Below are 20,515 nucleotides of genomic sequence, written 5' to 3'. Positions count from 1 at the left end.
ACTTACCAGGTCCTACATGCTGCCTTCATTGTCTCACCAGGAGCATATATTTTCCCATTCAGTGTACATGGACATTGCCTAATGTGAACACATGTTCGATTCTTTGAGATGTCATCAAGAACAGTTCCTGCCAAAGAAGATAAACAAATAATACTTTTCTGTGCCCTTACTTAGCACTAAAGTTATTATAGCTTGAATGCCTTCCAAAATTAGCTTGGAATGCTATTCTTGCACAGCCAGTGCCCACACTTAGAGATATAACACGCAGGACATTTTCTCTTAATTAAAATAAAACTGTCTCTTTACAAGTGATAACAGTGTTTGGCTACTTTGTTATATGAAAGTGCAGACAATTGTCTTCATTTTAAATTTGAACTTAATTTGAAATAACAGTAAGCTTGAATGTTATTTTTTCAATTTTTTTTGTGCTATGACACTCTAATTAAGTTGGGAATTTTGAAGAATGGACACATTCTATTTCCTAGGGTACTAAATCTGGTTTTAAATATGTAGCTCACAACACATTATTTTTGACAACTATAAAATGGTGATGATATTGATGTAAATACCCACATCACAGTAACCTTGGAGGATATTTCAGTTCTGAAATTTCAAGAAACGATGCAAATGATAGTCATAATTACAATTTTTGTAGGAAGTTCATCCTGAACTATTTTAAAGGGATTTTACAAAATGCCCATAATATTGCAGAACTTCTCTGAGGCATGCTACCTCTTGCTGGTGCCCTGAAAGGCTAGATACCTGTTTGAAATAGGAAATTAATTACACTTACTCAGTGTATATTATAGTACAGAACTTTAAATAGGCAGCATATAATTATCCCATCATGTATCACAGCTCTGCTCTTGCAAATAGGGACCAATGATCTTTAAGGACCATGACTATTCAAGACTCCAGTTATATTATGTTACCTGAGAAATGTCAGTTCTAGCAGCACAATGCCCTGAAATGCACTGCTAGTTCATTTATTAAGAAGTCTATTCCACTTGACTGGATATATGCCAAAAACATTTGTATGGGCCATTTAGGTTATGATTAATATAGACATGATACCTTCTGGACAAAAGCAACCATAGGTACAGTGACTGGAACAGCTGTACTCTGGGTTGGAACAGGTTTTAATACATGGAGAACCACATTCCTCATAGATTTGGTTAGCAGAACATTTTCCCACAGCTGCAACAAACAGTGAAAGTGTTAATATTTAAAAAATGTAAACATAGAAGAATCTCTCATCTACCACCTAGGATGGAGAAGACCTTGTGATTTCTGGCACTAATGTTCTCCTATCCTGCCTCAATACTCAATTCATTATCTGAGTATTCATCATTACCATCATATTCACTTTAGCTTTTATTCGTTTTTCATGCCCTATTTACTAGAAGCTCCTTTCAGAAACTTGAAGAATGGCAAACAGGCTATATTGCAGCCTAATAAACTACCACAAATCAGATTTTCTGTGGTACTTGAAGGATTTAAAGAATATAACTCTTGATCTTCTGTATAGTTCCTGCTTCTCAGACATTATCTGCTTTTCAGAATGCAGCTACCTAGCAATTCTAATATGTGGAACTCAGAACATGTTTTATTATGTGATAAATTCAAGCAGAGATTTTTCTTTATCTGAAAGAGTAAAAATAAGTGAGGTAGGGAAATAGAGGTAGTTAGAGATGAGGCTGACAAAGAAACAAGACTAAAAAGTTCATTACCTTTGTATATTTGGCATTTACTTGCAAATTCTTAGATTCTTAGCTTTGTTTTTTTGGGAAACAAGGGTTCCCATTCCCCTTTTTTTTAAGCTTTGCCTTTTATCACTTTACTGTCAGTCCTAGTAATGGTCCACTGGCAACATGGAAACTGCTATGACTTGGAGAAAACCAGGCTATTATTTTACTGTCATTAGTAAGAATTATTATACAGTTCTGTGAATGCACACACTGCCTTACTAATATTTATCTGAATCTATAAAATGCCACAAAGAGTTTACAGTTTTGAAGGACTAAAACCAATTGCAGACCAACCAAAGAATAAATTGCGTTACCAATGGATGGATAACCTCGGAGAAGAGGGGAAAAATTATTTTAGAAAGAAGTGCAGTTTTAAAGTGTTGGGGATAATAATGGAGCTTAGTAGGGAATGTTTTCAGTAAGTACGAGGAAAGAACGAAAGAAAACTCAATGTTAAATACAAAACAAAAAATGAGGAGTGGCACCAGTACATGAAGATCAAGAGGAGAATAGAAGAATACGGCACAGGAGATGCAGGGAGGGCAAAATGATGCAAAGCCTCGTAAGTAACAATGGTGAGATGATAGACTATGGCAAGTGAAACAATGACTTCAGGAATATAATTCAACTGGGATTTCACTATTCTCATGCTAAAATCTAAATCGTAGCTAATCTTAAAGGTTTTTTGAAACAGCGTAAGAACCAAGGAATAAGGAGAAATATATTCCTGTCAAAGCAATTTATTTTACGAATTTGCTACCCATGACCATATAGTCGTATAAAGGATAAATAAAAATATGATTAAATTATATGCTTCTGAAGGACAATATCATATTAAGCAAGGTCATTTTGAAAGATCCTCTTTTTTAACGTGAGCTGCATCTCTGGTAATTTAATGTGCCAGTTGGTTTAGAAATAACAACATCAATTTAAGTTACTTTTGACTTTTTTTTTATGATCAACATGTTCTTTTACAAAACAATGAATCCTGCTAAATAACACTGACTATAGATTGAAGTTTCAGGTGGATTCAAAAAGGCTGCAAAATGTGAATCAGAACTTTGATAACAAACAGGCACTTGGAAAAAAGTGTGTCTAATCATGTACAGCTTGGAAAGTAATGGAAGATTTGCTTCCTATTTACTTCCAATCAGTATTTGTAATTAAGAAGGTTGAACACCTCAAAATGGACTACTGAAAATCTCCTGTGAATAAAAGGGGCTATGGCAATTCTCAGCAAAAAGGTTCAAAGACTTCAGAGGCCTTTTCAAAGTTTTCTCTCTTCACTGGCTAATTTGCCAAGTGCAATAATGAAAAAAACATACTAAGAGAGAACCGCCTCCTGTTGGAAGTCTGAGAAATTCAACAGTTTTCACTTGGTGGATGTTTCTCTCTTTTATTGTTGCTGGTCTAGACATAGGAGCTACGTTTCATGCTTCCTCCTTCTCCTTTGAGGTTTCCATGCTCTCCTTCTTAATGCTTTACAAAAGACCACTGTTGTTCTTTTAAGAAAATAATTTGTTTGATTCAAGACAGTAGAGACTATCAGTTGATTTAGATTTCAGTTAATCATCATTCTCTCTCTGTGTAAGATATAGCAAGGTTAAGTACAATCTCCTATGCATAAAACATTTGAACTTACAGCAGAATTTTTCAGTTCTCCAGTTGAACACTGTTTGATGGGACATAGCACATTGCCTTGAATACTCTGACAATGTAGAACAAGTGCAATTGTTTTGTCCTGGCTCACTGCAGTCCTGCATATCAAGCTGGCAACGAATGACAAACCCATCCTTTGGCACGCTGCAGGTTGGTGACACCAAGTTAAGTAGCTGAGAGCAGATCATGGCCTAAATAAAAAGAGAAAGAAAATTGTTCCTGGTAGTATTTCCCCCATGTGAAAACCACAATAGAATATCACTGCTAGTTACGATTTTCTTGTTGGTTTGTTTGCTTTTTTCCCCCTGCAGTTTAGTAATATGTATTTGACTTAAAATGCATGACAAATTCATGAATAGAAGGGAATGTAAATCCATTGTATAATAGAAAGCTCTTGATATGTTGAATTTGTTCCACTTCTTATTAAGTTGAAAATTAAGTTATTAGTTATTCTTTCAGTACCATCAATCCCCCTAAAAATGACTGAGAACAATACAGGCAGGGAGTATGTTGTCTCATGGAGATTCAGTTCCAGGACAAACATCTTCCATGTGAAGATATCAACATTCATTCCCCTTTGAGCAAACACGTGATACGTTTGTATTGCCTATCATGTTGCCTACTGCAGTATAAGGTCTCAAAGGGAAACAATATAAAAAGGTTAAACCTCCCAGCCAACAGAAGTTCTCCACTAGATCAAAGTAATTTTTCAGTGTGAATACAAGTGATATTTAGAACCCTCTTCTTCAGAAAAGTATCTTCCTCACACGACCCACAGAAACTCCTGTTCTTTATTCCTGCTCTTCTTGTTAAAGAGGTGCTACAAAACTAATGTTTCTCTGTTTTTCTGTTCTGGGAAAAGGAGAATCTCGGAAGGATTCTAGCTGGCTCTTCCTCTGTAGTATGAAAACCAAAATTTAGCAAGAGGAATAAGTTCTATGTTCAAACTAAGAGATTCGTGGATTGCTAGAAAAATAAGATTATTCCTATTAAGGAAAAAAGAAGAAAAATCTCCTATTTCAAGACAAAACTTTTTCAGCGTTCTGTAATTACTAGTAACCTATATACTGTATACAAATAAGTACATGAGCATTGCAAAGTAAGATCATATTCTTGTGAGGAAGTACAAATGAAACCAAAGAGCATGATCATTCTAGGTAAAGTAAAATGCTTTTTAGAGGTGTCCTGGTTTTGGCTGAGATAGAGTTAGTTTTCTTCTTAGTAGCTGGTATGGTGCTGTGTTTTGGATTTAGTGTGAGAATAATGTTGGTAACACGCTGATGGTTTAGTTGTTGCTAAGTAGCGCTTATCTTAAGGGTATTTCAGTTTCCCATGCTCTGCCAGCAAGCAGGTGCACAAGAAGCTGGGAGGGAGCATAGCCAGGACAGCTGACCCGAACTAGCAAAAGGGATATTCCGTATCATAGAACGTCATGCTCAGCATATAAACAGGGGGGAGTTGGCTGGGAGGGGCGGATCGCTGCTCGGGCATTGGTCAGCGGGGGGTGAGCAATTGCATTGTGCATCACTTGTCTTTTCTTGGGTTTTATTTCTCTCTCTTTTTTTTGTTATATTCCTTTTAATTACAATTATCATTATTATTATATTTTAATTATTGTTAGTTATTTTATTTTACTTTAGATATTAGACTGTTCTTATCTCAACCCACGAGTTTTACTTTTTTTCCTGATCCTCCTCCCCATCCCACTGGGAGGGGGGAGGGGTGAGCAGCTGTGTGGTGCTTAGTTGCTGGCTGGGGTTAAACCATGACAAGAGGATAGCAATGAGTACTTGCCTTTAGGTATACGGTGACTTTATGACCTCCTTAGGTAGAAAAAAGAACAGGCTGCTGAGAGAAATTGTGGAGTTTCCATCGCCTCAGCCTGGAAGATTCACCCAGTAGATACTCAAAACCTACTAGGATATTGCCCTGGGCAACCTGCTCTAGCTGACCCTGCTTGAGCAGAGGGGTTGGACTAGATGATCTGACGAGATCCCTTCCAAACTAAACCATTCTGTGATTCTGTAAAATCTGTGTAGGAATGCAAAATCTGAGTTTCCCTGGTGAAACAACTTAACGGGATCATCCTAAGTAGGATTTGATTCCTGTATCTGCAAAATCTAAGAAATAGAAGCCCTTTTGTTCTTTGCTGCTACCCAGCTTCCTCTTTCAACCATAGTTACATGAATGCATCATGTTTCAGGTACGCTGATTTTCTTTTCATCTAGGACTAGAAGTGACAGCAGTTGATGGTGGCTGGCCCTGTTACGAACGTTGTTATCTGGCAATATGTTTAAAGCATCATTGAATGTCTTCAAGTCTGTACAGCTTATAATGTCAGGTCTCTAGCTGTTCAATAAAAAGTTCTTTAAAGCTTCACTGGTTTCCATGAATTTCCTGTGATGACCTGCATGAAATTTCAGAAAGCTGTGAGCTAAATGCTGGTAGGTTTATATGAGTGATATAAATCCAGCCTCAAAAATGCCCACGGGCCTTTTTCAAAATGTATTCTAATGCAAAGAACTCCTTTTCTTTCTCATATCATGCTATATAAATTTTGACTTTATCCATTTTCATGGAAGTCAGTTTTATGAAACCACTGCCTCTCTGTTGTTGGTTTCTATCTATCTTCCACCTCTGTTAAGAATCATGTTGCAAAAAAGCCAAGAAGATCTTTCTTACGTATTTTTTGTGAGGAATGGTGGAAATTGATATCTCCTCAGACAGGCAGATCTCTGATGGATCATCCATTTTTTGTAATGCAGCAAATTTATATGTATCCAGCAATTTACCTGTAAATTGAAGGGTTATAATTTGTCAGGAAAAAGCCCACATGGATTTCTCTGAGCTATTTCTTATCTATCACATCTACTACCTTACATGATACCAGCTGCTACTGTTTTTCTGCCAGCTGTGTTATCTTTCACCATCTGGTAATTCATGCCTCTTCTCCTCATCCCCTATTCTTATATTTTCCCCTAAATGTGGGGTTAAACTCATCACAACCCAAAAAAATATTGTATACTTTTTAGTACTCTTTTCTGTGATGTGTATAGAAAACTGCTTCTGGCTGTGTTGATCTGAGATTAGTTTACTGTACAGTTTAATGTCTCCACACTAGCACTGTAGTTCAGATTAGCAGTGTACTTTTAAAGCAAATCTTCCAAACATCCCCACTTTATACAATATGATTTCCATTGTGGCGTGGTCTTGGCATACAGAGTTCCTTTAAGATGAAACCAAGCCAGAAGATGTGCTCCAAGAGCATGTGTAACGAGCTCCAACTCTAATGGGCATTAGTTCAACAGACCAGATTAGAGTGACTCTGAAGTGAAACCCCCAAACCCCATATAGCGCAGATGTCAAGTCCTCAGCACCAACTATTTTGTTCTAAAGATCCACCCTTATTTGGACACATTACTTGTTAATGTTCTTGTCCACTATGTTCTTTTTATTATAGCCTCATTCTTGCTTCTGCCTAAAGTAATCATTTCCCTCACTGTGCCTTGCTATGAACCTAGACTGTTCTGAAAGTTAGGTGAGAGAGAGTGTAATCCTTACCACCTGCTTCTAAAATATAAGAGACTCCTTATCATTTGTCTGAGGAACCCACAGTATTATCATCATAGCAAATAACAGTGTGTAGCATAAGCATATGATAGGTATGTTGGTGACCTATGGGAGTGCTTTACTCAATTCTGAAACTGAGTGAGCAGTCAGAGCAATGTTAGTACAGTATTAAATTTCCACCTTGACTCAGTTTAACTAGTTCTCCTTCCATCTGACTTTTCCTTAGATCTTACCTTCACTCACAAATTCATTTAATTCATAACCATCATAATTTCCACACATTCCACAGGTTTTCCCCATGTATTTTTTTTCAGTCAAAACCTAAAATAAAATAAAACAAAATATTTAAAAGGATCACCCTAAGTAAAATTATCTATAGAGCATTACCTTTCTCAAACAAATTCAGTTCAAGGATCCAGTTAAAGGTGATCCTTCTCATTAATTTCAGTGACTTGATTGGAGGAAAAGTTTTGGAAGCAGTAACTTCTTTTCCCAATAGGCAAATAGTGATTGTTGTGATTTTTTTATTTAATAAAAGAATAAGATTCTAAAAGACATTTGCAGAGAATTGAGGGGAAATAATATTCTAAGGAGCCAGAAAAAAATAGAAAAGGAAATGATGCTGTTTTCTTGCTCATATCTTTGTTGACAGAGCACGAATTTCAGGTTTGTTCTCTTAGAAATTGAAGCTTACAGGAAGAAAGTTTATTTTCAGAAGAAGGTTATTCAATTATCTATTGCTCTGGAGAGTAAAGTGGTAATATTACTACTGGCTACAATCAATGAATTATTATGAAAACGTTAGATTAGAGGAAATAATCTGACTGTACGTAGAATATAGTGTGTACCCATGACAGTAGCATTTCCTGTTATATGTGTGATAGCAATGCTGGTAAATCTCCCAGACAATTTACTACATAACAATCTCCCTGTTTTAGCAAACTTACCAATTTAGAATTCAGTGTCTTTTGTGGCATTAATATCACAGGTCATGCTGAGAAAATGTATCCTCTAAAATATATCAGGGATTTTGGAGGGAAAACATGAAAAGATTCAGAAAAAGGAAAGAAACAAAGGAGCTAGTAGGAGCACCATATGTTTGAAACAAAAAGATGTCCAGGGGAAGCACAGCAGAAATGACAAAACTACGGCATACACTGTTAAATTCTACATAACTTTGAACAACTTCAACATCCCTTTAGCAAAACATTGTAGCTGCTGGAATAACCTGAGGAAAGTTTACAATCTGTGAAAGAGTCCACAAATCCCAACATTGGTGGCTTTAGTTAACTACCAATGCTGGAAGTGAAAGGAACATGCAGGTATAAAAAGCAAAGTTGTTTATTTCAAGAGGAATGGATGAAGCAGGAAAAGAATAAATATCCGCATAGCAAACACATGCAAAAAGCACCCATTAAGTCTAAAGAGATCTTGTCATTCCAGTAAGTCAGTGAGAATTTTCTCTTCTGATTTATGAGAACATTTTACTAACCATGAGATAGTCATCATTGTTCCACATGACAACTAGCTCCATCTCCATCAGCTTGGCCACCAGACGAATGTTGTGTCCATAAGGTGCTATTTGAATTCCATTGCTGGTGTAAGGCAACTTAATGACACTGTAATAAGGCGAGAAGAGAAACTGACCTTCTTATACCAATATTATGCAGGTATTAGTTATCTTTTTTAGATATAATATATATACAATCTGAGCACTTGCAGCACCATGAAATAGAATTTTTTTCCCTTGTAAATGTAACATTTAAGATACATTAAAATTTCTGTTGATTGAAAATCAATGTTCACAGTTTCATAGAAGAATCACCAGGAGATGGTTGTATAGTGATTATACTAGCGAAAATGTTTGCGCAGGACTTGTCATATTCACTTGGTTTGGTTTTATTAGGGTATAGTTATATGTTTCAAGAACTTGTAGCAACACAGTTTGTGTGGTAGAACTATTGTTGATTATCCTGAAGATCTTCTATGGACTACAGCCTGTTAATACAGGAATTATTGCTACGACTGAAAACTGACAAGGTTAGAGAAACCCATAATGGGAATGTTGTAGCAGAATTAGGTTTTCATCCCTGCAGCTGAATTCTAATGCTACAAACTACTGACATTAAAGAACAAATATACTTTGCTAAGTACTCAGTAAGTATGTGATACGATCATAGAAAAGTTGGTTGGAAGGGACCTTCTGAAGTTGCCCAGGCCAGCCTTCCACCTGAAGCAGGGCTATGTGCAACACTAGACCAGGTCAGTCAAGGCATTTAGTTCTTGTGAATGTAGGACAAAAATTTAAAATGCAGATCATTGGGTTAGGCCCATAGATTTATATAGTTTTCCTGTAACATAAACTAAATAAAGGAAGTTTTTTCAGATACAGTTTGCTAAATTAAGGCATAGCTGCAAGTTGTCTTTTTGTTGTGACAGTTATTGTACCCAGGTAAGTATAATAAGATACAGACAATTCACAGTCAATTATTTCCTGTATCTGCATGTACTCACAGACAAAAATTCAACACTGCCTAACTGATAAAAATGCTGAAAACTTCCCTGGATAAATTTCCTTGTATGGGAGCAATTTGTCTAGAAGAATGAATGATGCAGAACCCAAAGTTTCCCATCAGTGTAATTCCTCAGTAAAACAGCTGTTTTCTGGACATAGTAATCCTTGGAATAACGTGAACAGTCAGTGGTCTTATACACAATGACTTCTTTCTAAGTCCCTCCACTAGTTCTCTGTTGATTGTATAGTTCAAAGTTTCTCTTATACCCTAGATATGTGTTAGCTTTAGCACAGAGGGTTCAGAGTTATCTAAGTCTCAAATCAAACAAACTCTAAGCAAAACACAGGAATTTCAACTAATATCTACTAAAGGGTATAAGCCGTTTCATCTGTGCTTGTGGTAGAGATAAAGCATAAGCAGGCTGGTAGTATCTAGAAGACTGTAGTTTCAACGTGAGAACTGTTTTGGTCTGAGAAAGTTAGTTTATCCCTTTGCCTACACAAATGTACTCTAAGCTTGACTGAAATAGCTGCAAATGAAATACTTATCTAGAGAGTGTGAATGCTTGATTGGAAGAAATAGGAGTAGAGTCCAGTTAGGTGTGCTAACTTCCATAATTTGTTAATTCATTTTTCATACAAAGTAGTCTTCTTTAGTGCAACTGCTGTATAACTCCTTGCCTTCTTTAAACACTTTTTTCCAATTCATCACAGAATCTTACCCAACACTCCTGACAGAAATGCTGCCTTTCTCAACAATGACAACAGAAGGTCCCAGCTCAATAATGATCCTTGCAATTTTTTTGTCCAGCCCACGGCGGAACTGAATGTTGAAGTCTGGGCTGATTTCATCACATACAGTTGCAAAGATATAGTTGCAGGTCCCAGTGAAGTCATACTGGTATTTATCAAAGGTTGAAAAATGCCCTCCACCCCACGTAGAACAGGAATCCTTGCTCAAAACTATAAAAGTGAAAGAGAAAAATGGGTTTAGGCCTGCTAACAGCATATTTGCTCAATCTGATTGCCATTTCAAATATAAATAACAGGAAAAGCTAGTAAGTTTCTACTCAGATTAATTATGTAAACAACATCTTAGCCTTTTTTTTTTTTGTAACCTCAAAATTTTATCTCAAGTCAGGAAGTGAAACAATAGTTAGAGTCAGAGCAATGTTCTTATTTACAGTAAGCAGAGGAGAGCTCCCTAGCTTCCTAGGTTGGGAAACACTCTTCTATCTCCTTCGTGGATAATATAAAGGTTCATCTTCTTATTTCAGTCTGCTCAATCCATTTGCAAAGGCAACAGCTTGCTACTGGAGAGACCTTTAACATCTCAGGCACAACATTTATGAAGCTATCTATGGCATTACTGTATCATGATTGATTGCACAGTCAGATCATTAGATATCCAAAGACAGCCTTCAAAGCTCAACTTGTAAGTCCCCACTTTTTTGGCTCTGTGTTTGTGTGACAAAGTTCCAGCCAGCTTTGTAAATATATGGAATGTTTTAATCAGTTTTCATTTTTAAAAAGTAATCACTTTTCATCTGAATTGACAGGTTTTAGGAAGTTGAAATGAATAATAAAAAAGAGATACAACTCCAGCGCTTGATGTTAGATATTTCTATACCTACTTAAAACATTTGAACAGTCACTCTGAAGTTGATAGAACTACTGAAGTAAGTAAAATCATGTCCTTGGTTATGTATTTCCAGTCTCAGATCATTTCTTTTCATTTTTTAATTATTTTTGCTTATGGAGTTATATGAAGCTCCGGTATCTTAGAATATATCTTAGAAGCACAAAGTATCAGGTAAGTTTAGCAAAGTCTACCTGCAATTTATATTCACTGCTTTAAAGCCAAAACATTTTTTTACTCTTAAAGAGTGATCAAATGACTACAGAATGCTACTGGTTTTGTTCAGGTCATGTAGAAAATACTGTTTCCCAATGAGCTGTTACCTGTGGGCAAAAAGTACCCCTCTTCCATACTTCTGTGCTGTCCAGAACGTCTGACTGGAAAACAGGAATCGGCTAATTGTTATCATTGATCCTTTATGCCCAATTCCAGCTAGTTTAATATATTGTGCTTAAGTAATACTGACCAGCAAACCTCAGCTTTTTCAGAGTGTGCCAAGGAATGATTACCTGGGGTTGCACAATGGTCAGAGAGCAATAGGTGCCCCTTTCTATAAATATAGGAGTGCCTTCAGTGTATTTGTTTTTATTTAAATCTTATCAGAGAAAAATAAAAAATGAGAATGTCAATAACTCAAGAAAGTTTAAAACTAGATTATATATTTGTCTTTTGAGTTCAGTTTTTATTAAGTGATATCTAGGGATTTTCTTTTAATTTGTGTATATCCATGCCTTACTGTTCCTCTTGTAAGAACAGACAGAAGACAGAGATGAGTTGCTGACTTTTTTGGGGTTTTTTTGGCTGATCACAAGTACTCAACTATTTTTACCTTTAGGATGAACTTCACGTAGCTTTTCCATGCTTATGCTGAATGAGAATTCACCTAATTCAAGCTATTCTCTGCTTCTTCTGCTTAAAGAAATGCTTCTTATTATAATAAATTTGCATTCTATATCATTCTTTTTGTTCTACACCTCTGCATTTTCCCCAAACTAGATTAAGAATTTCCTTGTCAACCACTGAAATGCAGCAACTTTTGGAGTACACAGAGTTGCTTTTTAACAGTATGCAACAGTAAAGCATAGTATTTTAACATGAAGCATTAGGATTATGGATTACTAGGAAGAATGTCTATAATTAGAATATGATAGAAAAATTGTTCAGAACACTAGGACTGATATCCATATTTATTTTAGAAAGGATCTAGTGAAAATTGCGTGTTTTCAGAAGGGTTATAGCCTTCTGTATCCTGTCTTAGCAGAAGAACAGCACGTCCTGTAAAATACAGTATATCGTGTTAGCATGATGACGTTTATTCATTCTTGTCATGGATGTGGAAAACTAAATGTTTAATGTATGAAATTTAAATTGAAAAGTCAGTGCTTCACATTTCTTCAGAAAAAAACATGTGAAGAGTTGCATCGGTTCTGACCAAGGGTTGATGTAGCTCGGTATTTTATTTCCAGCAGTGATCATTAAGAGACTGCCCAAGAGAAGAGTACCATCAGGTCAAGCACGTATGCTTCCCCAGATACTCTCTCAGTCTCCAATTATTTCCAGTTCAGGGGATTTTGTGAGGCTATTGGGATTTGTCTGCTTACCCGCCTTGTGCTCTGGCTTCCAAGTACTTGTCCAGCCTCCTTTTGAACCGAAGTGAAATTTCTTTGTAACAGAAAATACCACAATCACTTCTGTCAAAAGTTACCATTTTAATTATGAGTTAACATTTTAATGATATCTGCCTAACAGTACTTCTGATAGCTAATATTTTTAGTACTTTAAAGCTATAACATGCTAATTATTTTGTGCTCTGGCATGGCACACATTTTTACGCAAGTAAGATAGTGGTATCTTACTATCTTTTGTATTTCTTAGACTCAGAAGGACTAGCACAAATTTGCAGTAAGTAGGTGGCTGGAGTTAATTTTGCTTACAGATTTGGGTGCATGCACACAAGCCATTCTTAGGAGTTAAGGGAAAACTTCTGGGAAACTACCAGAACTGTGGCAATGATAGCTTCAGCTGGCACAGCTGGATGTTGAAGCAGAGATCTGTCCATACTCTGACTCCCCACTGGCTGCTGGCTATAAAGGTGAGGAAGAACTATTCCGTATTCTGATCTTTCACTTGCACATAAATTTGTTTTAACCTGCAATCTTTTAAATAATTTCATAGACCTAGCCTATATGGACAATCAGCTTTATTTAATTTCCTAGATTTTGCAGCATCAAAAGAATCCATTTCCTAAATTCTTAGATAATATTAGTAGTAATCTGCAGGAATGAAAATCAAACAGATCACACAAACGACCTCGATAGCAAATTTCTAAATGTGGAAGGCTACTAAACTGCTTGCAGTTTCTATCCTTAGGCATCAAAACCTCAGCATGGCACACTATAGCACTTTCCATTTAGTGTAAAACTTACCAGAGTGAGACAACATATTATATTGTCTTTTTATAGGCAAACTCTTCATTCAGAATTTCTAAAACTAATGCTTTAAAAAGTATGCTCCTTGAGGCAAGGACTTATTTTTATTATGTACAATGTCTTCTGCAATATAGAATTGATGCTGAATAGAATTGTTACTCATAGTTGCAACATGAACATTAAATACCAGGTCAGGCACTTACTTCTTTGCAGAGATTCTTTCTGGTTTTGGAGAAAAAAGTGGGACCAATAACTTCCTTCAAAAGCTGTGAAAATAAAAAGACAACAGGAAGAAGTTATCCTCTGAGCACAAGGAAGTTGAATAGTTGTATATTTATTTATTTATTTTTAAACATGGTACAAGTCAAAGCAGCGTCAGCACATATGAATTGTGTCCTGCCACACAAAACTGAATGGAAATTATAGTGGAAAACCACATAATACAGCTTGTAATAAAAAATTCTTCTGTGACTGGTAAAATGTTACCAAAAGCTGCCAGAAATCCTATGCAATATGGGATTTCCTGTACTTCATCCTAAAATCCTATCTTCCTCGTTAAAAAAAAGTGGGACAATTCTTTCCTCATGTTTTTGAATTCTTATTCTACCATCTGGGTAGAAGTAGTGGAGGGAACAGCCAAAACTGGGAAAATAGGGGAAAAGTGATGCCCATGTGTTCTTCACAAGAATCATGGGATCCGTAGCTGAAGAGTGGGAAATCCCCAGGCCTAGTTGTTGCTTTTGCTGCTCATGTTAAGGCAGAACGATGAAAGCTGTTAGCTGCTCCCTTCCACACAACTCTTCACAAAGTCTGTTCTGGTTATGAGAAGCCAAGAAATGTTTAGCAAATGTGGAGTACACAATGGTCCCTCTTCTGTCACAAACCCAGACCTCTGCATATGCACACTGCACCGTGTCCTCATACATACCCAAAGGTTCTTTTGCCTAGCAGCTTGCTTCCTGCCCAAAGTGCGAAGAGACTAAGACAGATGTTGAAAAGGGCCACCACAGCCAATCTACAAGCAGTGAGCCCTGTGCAGGGACAGAGGTGGTGCATGCATGGAGTGAGCTTTCATAGAGTCAGTAGCTGGGTGATAACAACCAAAGCAAGCTATAAGAAAAAGGACCCGGGATGCTTCAGAAATGTGCTACTCATTTTTAAAGTTTGTCAGGTCCAGTATTTCTTAGATAGCAGGAGCAAATATCCTGTACAAACCATATAATTCTCTATTATATGTTTAGGATCTTTTGCAACAGAGAAAATGTTATGGCAGAAGGTTTCTTTAATCACATAAACCAGGCCAAGTCGACATACATATCTATATATACACTACAGCTCTGCAGGCTTCTGTTGCTTCCTTATATACTGAAGAGAGTAAAAGCCTCTAGGGAGCTTACCAACTGTAATGGACTCTCTAGCCAGCTCCACGCTGTGCTGCTGAACGTGAGGTAACATTTATCATGTGGTATCTCAAGGATTGTAGGAAAACAGGTGAGGTTCTGCCTTGTATGTGAGGCTAGATTAAGGCACAAGAGGGCAATTTGGAGAATAAGAGTTTCAGCACCTGCTGAAAATGCCTTTGCTTTGGATCTGAGATCCAGACATCTCCAACTTCCCCATCAGTCTATGCCTCTGTTCTTCTCTGAAATAATACTTATTGAAAAAGATGTTATCTAGTAAACTAATCTTAGCTTTTAAGAGCTAAAATACTACACTGGTGGAATTATATACAATGAATATCTAGACAGAAGGGAAATAAATCAAGGATGTAAGTTCAGTGACAGAAATGCTCCCACCCCAAAGGTTTTTCTAATAGCTTTAAATGACATTAACCTCAGCCAGTTGTCTAGACTCTTTTCACAGGCTATGAAAGTAAATACAAATTTGGTGAGTACAATTTGACTTGCAAAATATGTGTCTAACATGGAACAAATGGATTATACACAAAAATTTTATTTCTCTCCATTGGTGTAAAGGAAACCTTAGCTGACTATCTGCAGTGTAAATGCCAAGGCAGAATTCAGTGAGATGTATTCCCTCTATCCTTTTTCCTAGATATTGTGTCCATTTCAATGGGACAGTGCTCTACAAACAAAAAATGAAACTCAAGAGTAAAACGTAACATAATTTTTCTAAGTTGGAGTAAGTTACCAGCATAATAACTTCCTGATAAACTAAACAAGAACATTTCCACAAGAAAGAAGCAGCACAAAGCCATCTCATTAGCTGTTGAGTTGCAAGCTGCTATGCTCACTGCATGGCCAGCACTTCAACTTCCACAGCTGTTTGACACACTCATCAGAAAATCATTGTATATCTTACTCACGCTGCCTTGTCCTCTATAATTGGTCATCACTGGCCAATAATTGTTTGAAATTTTGCCAGTGTTTCAGTACAACCTCCATGGTCGGCCTGCAACTCAGCAGGCATTTCCAGAATACAACATGCTTCTTCCTCTGTCCTTCCAAGTTCCTAGTAAACCATGCATCACAGTAAGTACACCACAAAAAGTAATAGAGTCAGTTTATGTGGCTATCGAGCTAACACTGTTTACACCTAGAGTTGCTGCTGCCTTTTTTGAACTCCTTGATTTTGGTATCTCCATTTGTTCAATAATCTATTATTGTTGGTTTAATAGTTTTGCAATTGCTACAGTTTAATCCCAAACTACAAACACTACATTAATGGGATTTAAGAGTGTGTAACAGCTGCCTTCAGAGCATATTTGATTTGCAGTAATTGAAGATATGCCTAAAATGTTATTTCGAGTGAGATCTCTCTAGAGAGCTTGATGTAAAACAAAAAGTCTATTACTTTATAGACAAATATTTTAGATCAGAACAGACAGTTTGGTTTACAAAACTTATTCGTAAGCTTTTCAAACTCAAAATTCACAAGTCTAAGCATGCCAAACAGTTAAAAAATGTTACATATACTCCAGGTTTGGTATTTAGATAAAATAATTGAATGTAATAATCATTCTGGATTACATGGAGGTGTGCAGAGTTATACTGAAAATAACTAAGGATATGAAATCCACTTTAATGTTTTGCTCAAAGAATAGCTAGTAAAACAAATATAGAACTGTTCACTGACTATCTACCAATCAGCCTGTATCCTGTCAGATCAAACTATTAAACTAGTTAGAGTACATTAATTATTCTCTGCATTTACATTCTTTTTCTCACACTTAACTCTGAAGAGATTAGTAAAATCATCCTGGCAATGTTATTAACCATTCACAACCACATGAAATAGCAGATTGTATAGATGCAGCAAGTGCTACGGCCCCATGCAGAAGTTGTATCTAGCAACCGTTTAGGAATTTCCATTTAAAAGGCTGTCCTAGTGGTAAATGAGATTTCTAAACTACTGAAATCCTTACTGGCATTTTACTATTACTGCAAGTATTCTGTTTTCCTTTGAGAAATGGGATGATTTTGAATTGACATGAAATACTTAATTTTGCATTAGCTCAATAGAACTTTAAACAGACTTTCACTTTTCTTAGATAAAGGAAGTTTTATTTTCAATTCCTACTCTACTCTATTTGGCCCGGCTTCCTTGAGAATTATACCTGTCAAAGTGCAGTTTCTGTGTGGTCAGTCTGTCTAGTTCATGACAGCAATACAATCCAGACAGGGAACTTGAATTACCGTGAAGAAATAAGTCATTTTGTTCCTATACTACAGTTACTATGAGACATCCCTATGGGAAAGTACAATTTTATGTTGTAATGACTTCAATCAAAATATTTCACATCAGCTAAATGAATGAAGACAAAACATTTCCGTTTGATGTAAAACATTGAAACGAAATCTTTTTTGTACTTCCAAACAGAAATAATTTAGGATTTCTGTTCTGTAAAGAGTTCAGTTTTTATCTTCCCATTTGGGACAAAAAGAAATGTTGAAATGTCAGAAGTTCTGGAAAAGACAAGAGCTTTAAAATAAATTATATAAGGCTAAACTGAAGTTTAACAGCAAGGGTAGTGCTAGAGTCATAGCTGTAATACTAGTAATTAGTTGTACATGTTCATGATGATTTCTCTTCAACATGAAATTAACTCCCTTTGTCTCTTGCAAAAAAAGATGACTGAACAGCATAAATTAAGGTAACTTCCTAGTTATATACTTAGTAAGAAAAAATATCACGACTGTACATAAACATCTCTTAAGGATCCATGCACAATTATGACTGTGGAAATAACTAAAGTGGTGAGGCCTCAATTTAATCAATGAATCAGCATCTCTTATTAAGTAAAAGCTAGAACTAACAGTTTTAATCTGGTTTTAAACTTCCGTAGTTTTTTTAAATCAGGTTAATGCATGTTTACTGCTTTTCTTGAGTTATCAAGGGGAAGACGAAGTGGTCTTCCAGTTTCCATTAGAGTTCATATCAAATATGTGTCCTTACAATGAATATTTACATTTCTAGTTAGAGACAGACTCAAGGTACAGAATTTGCATGCAGATCCATGAAGAGGAGAATTGGAGTCCTTCCTTTGATTTAACTCATTCTAAAGAGACAAGACTTGGATCTAGAGTTTGAAACAATGAGCATCCTGCATGTTGGCCTGTTTTAGAACATACAGATCAACCTTTTATGGCTCAGATATACCTCCAAAAATTGTCCGATTTCAAAATCTTACTTGACAGAATGAAATCTCTATTTGTTTTCATAGTCTCCAACCTCGCATGGCATTTGAAGGCCCCAAAATGTTGATACATCCCCAAGTGAGAAGACTGCTCTGTAAGAATTTTCTAGATCCTACTTTTAGGCTTTTATGTTTAAAATCAACTGAAGTTCCATCCTAGTCAACACAGTCCGTTATAGATGAGGCCCTATTTGTAATTGCCAAGTTTATACATAAAGCTTGTGGTTGAGTAGGGGTCGACAGTCATTTTCCATTTGATTGCAAATATTAGTATTTATAGTAATACATCTACTCATCTAACATATGAAGTCACATAGATTAAGAACTTGTAGGCGTCTGCATTTGAGGTTAGGACCCATGTTCAGGTACTTGACTTGATCTTGGTTACAATGGTGCTAATACAGTGAATGGAGTTATACCTGATTTATAACAATACAGCTGAGATTAGAAATTGGCTCTGAGAGTCTACAAAAGGGTTGAGTTGCTTATATTTTAAATTTTTTTAGTGCTACAGTTTAAGTCAGTGATTTAAGAGTAATACATGTCCTCGCGCAATTTGAACTATATGGTTCATTAAATGTAGTAAACACAATACAGAAGAAATAAATTTAACTTTGTTCAAACTAAAGCAAGTGAAGTATGCTTTTTAGCAGCTTGCAACCTGTTCTTGAAATCAGAACTGTAACAATTGATAATTACAGAGAATATACAGAAGAGATAAAAAGAAACCATTATCTTAAGCAATGCCAAACCATGGCAAAAAAGGCTCACTCTCAAAGAATCCATTGAAAACACTACATGAAGAGGAATGAGTAAGAAGGCAGAGTAGCTACAGAGTCAATGAACTTACTTGTCAAGTCTCTTTAAAAAATTACACAGTCATCTGATATTCAGATGGGTTGGATCAAAAAACTAAGACAGAGCCCTTTAAAAGACTAAAGAATTATATTGAATAATACATGGAGGAATACTTTAAGAGTCACGTAAAATTTTTAGACTGGAATCATTTGCCTGTTTTCCAGCACAGGATTCTTTCTATCACATCATTCTTCAAAAAAGTAATGCCATCACATAGCTCATACTTAATACTTTTTGCAGTTTGCATAACAAAGGAAAAAGGTTTTGATAATCACTCTACACAGAAGATATACAGCTTCCATAATGACATCACTATAGCACTGCATCGTGAACATCTGAAAGATGAAGGCACTCGGCAGCTTGGAAACGTAACATAAGTTATTAATATCAAACAAATATTCCCTGTATCTAGGGAACCAGTTTTAGGGAATGATCCACCAAATCAGTAACCATGTTTCTAAAAAAAGTTAAGAACAAATAGTTCTATTTCAGTCATATATTTATTAAATATGCAGTTGTGTTTTAAGATGCAGTGAGGGAGAAGAAAATGTGTAAACTAAATTCTGATGGTCACGGGAAAGGAGAGCAAGACCTGAACCTCATGTTTTCTAATGTTACAATGGAGTCACCCACTTTGTTTCAATACATGTGGATTTTCCTTCAAATCACATACCAAGAGGAAGACAGGCATCTTAGACTTACCGGCAGATTGCAGAAAACTGCAGAAGATGAGCAGTATTACTGTCGGAAACATGATGCATGCCCTAACCGGAGAGGTTTTTCAGTACTTTCCTCTGTTCCAAATGGGCAGTGCCGCTGCTGCCGCTTTCTAGGCTTACCTCTTCAAGCTTGGATGCTTTATATATAGAATTGAAATGCCCTCCCTCATTTCCATGGCTTTCAGAAATTGCAACAGCAGAGTACCTGCCAAACAGGATCTCCTCTTTATCAAGTTCAACACACATAAATGCCATTTAGAAAAAAAAGAAAAAAGAAAACACAAACCTCCTCCAGTTCATTATCATTCTTGCAAGGTTTTTATAATGACTTCTATTTGTAATAGCTCAAACACATTTAACTTCATTTACTGAATAAATTTGGTATTATACCCAAAAGCAATATGCAAAAAGACAAATAATACCCAAATTATGATCACTATCTGATAAGGAGAGGAATAATATTGGACCAGTACACAAAGTGGAAGAATGAAGTGCAGGAGTTTTGGAACTGCTGGAAAGAATGTGTGGATAAAAGCCGGTAAGGCATGAATGAACAGAGAAACAGATCTCCAATTCTTTTATTAACTCTTCTTTCATTAACTTTTATTCACTCTCCTGAGTGATTGTGTTCATCTCTCCCTTGTGTGATTTTTTAAGCAAAATGATAAACTTTGCTTCAGTAAAAAGGGCTGTCCATGGTACAGCTTCTTTTCTGAGTTTG

At 36.2% G+C, this 20,515-nt stretch overlaps 1 protein-coding gene across 1 annotated transcript in view; it reads right to left on the bottom strand.

Annotated features, from left to right (window-relative positions):
- MUC6 (mucin 6, oligomeric mucus/gel-forming) overlaps window positions 1–19,829 on the bottom strand; it is a 53,352-nt gene extending 33,523 nt beyond the window's left edge. Inside the window, exons 1-9 of the mRNA XM_050897035.1 lie at window positions 19,778–19,829; window positions 13,764–13,826; window positions 10,215–10,455; window positions 8,470–8,596; window positions 7,211–7,298; window positions 6,090–6,199; window positions 3,391–3,598; window positions 1,075–1,197; window positions 7–127 (exon numbers count right to left, since the gene is read on the bottom strand). Of these exons, the coding sequence (XP_050752992.1) occupies window positions 7–127; window positions 1,075–1,197; window positions 3,391–3,598; window positions 6,090–6,199; window positions 7,211–7,298; window positions 8,470–8,596; window positions 10,215–10,455; window positions 13,764–13,826; window positions 19,778–19,829 (1,133 nt within the window). The remainder of the gene's footprint in view (window positions 1–6; window positions 128–1,074; window positions 1,198–3,390; window positions 3,599–6,089; window positions 6,200–7,210; window positions 7,299–8,469; window positions 8,597–10,214; window positions 10,456–13,763; window positions 13,827–19,777) is intronic.
- Window positions 19,830–20,515: the final 686 nt, after the last annotated feature.

The sequence above is a fragment of the Gymnogyps californianus genome, chromosome 5 (genome assembly GCF_018139145.2).
Source record: "Gymnogyps californianus isolate 813 chromosome 5, ASM1813914v2, whole genome shotgun sequence".
Classification (NCBI taxonomy): domain Eukaryota; kingdom Metazoa; phylum Chordata; class Aves; order Accipitriformes; family Cathartidae; genus Gymnogyps; species Gymnogyps californianus.
The sequence above is the reverse complement of the archived record's forward strand: the minus strand, read 5'-3'. Positions and strand labels throughout refer to the sequence as shown.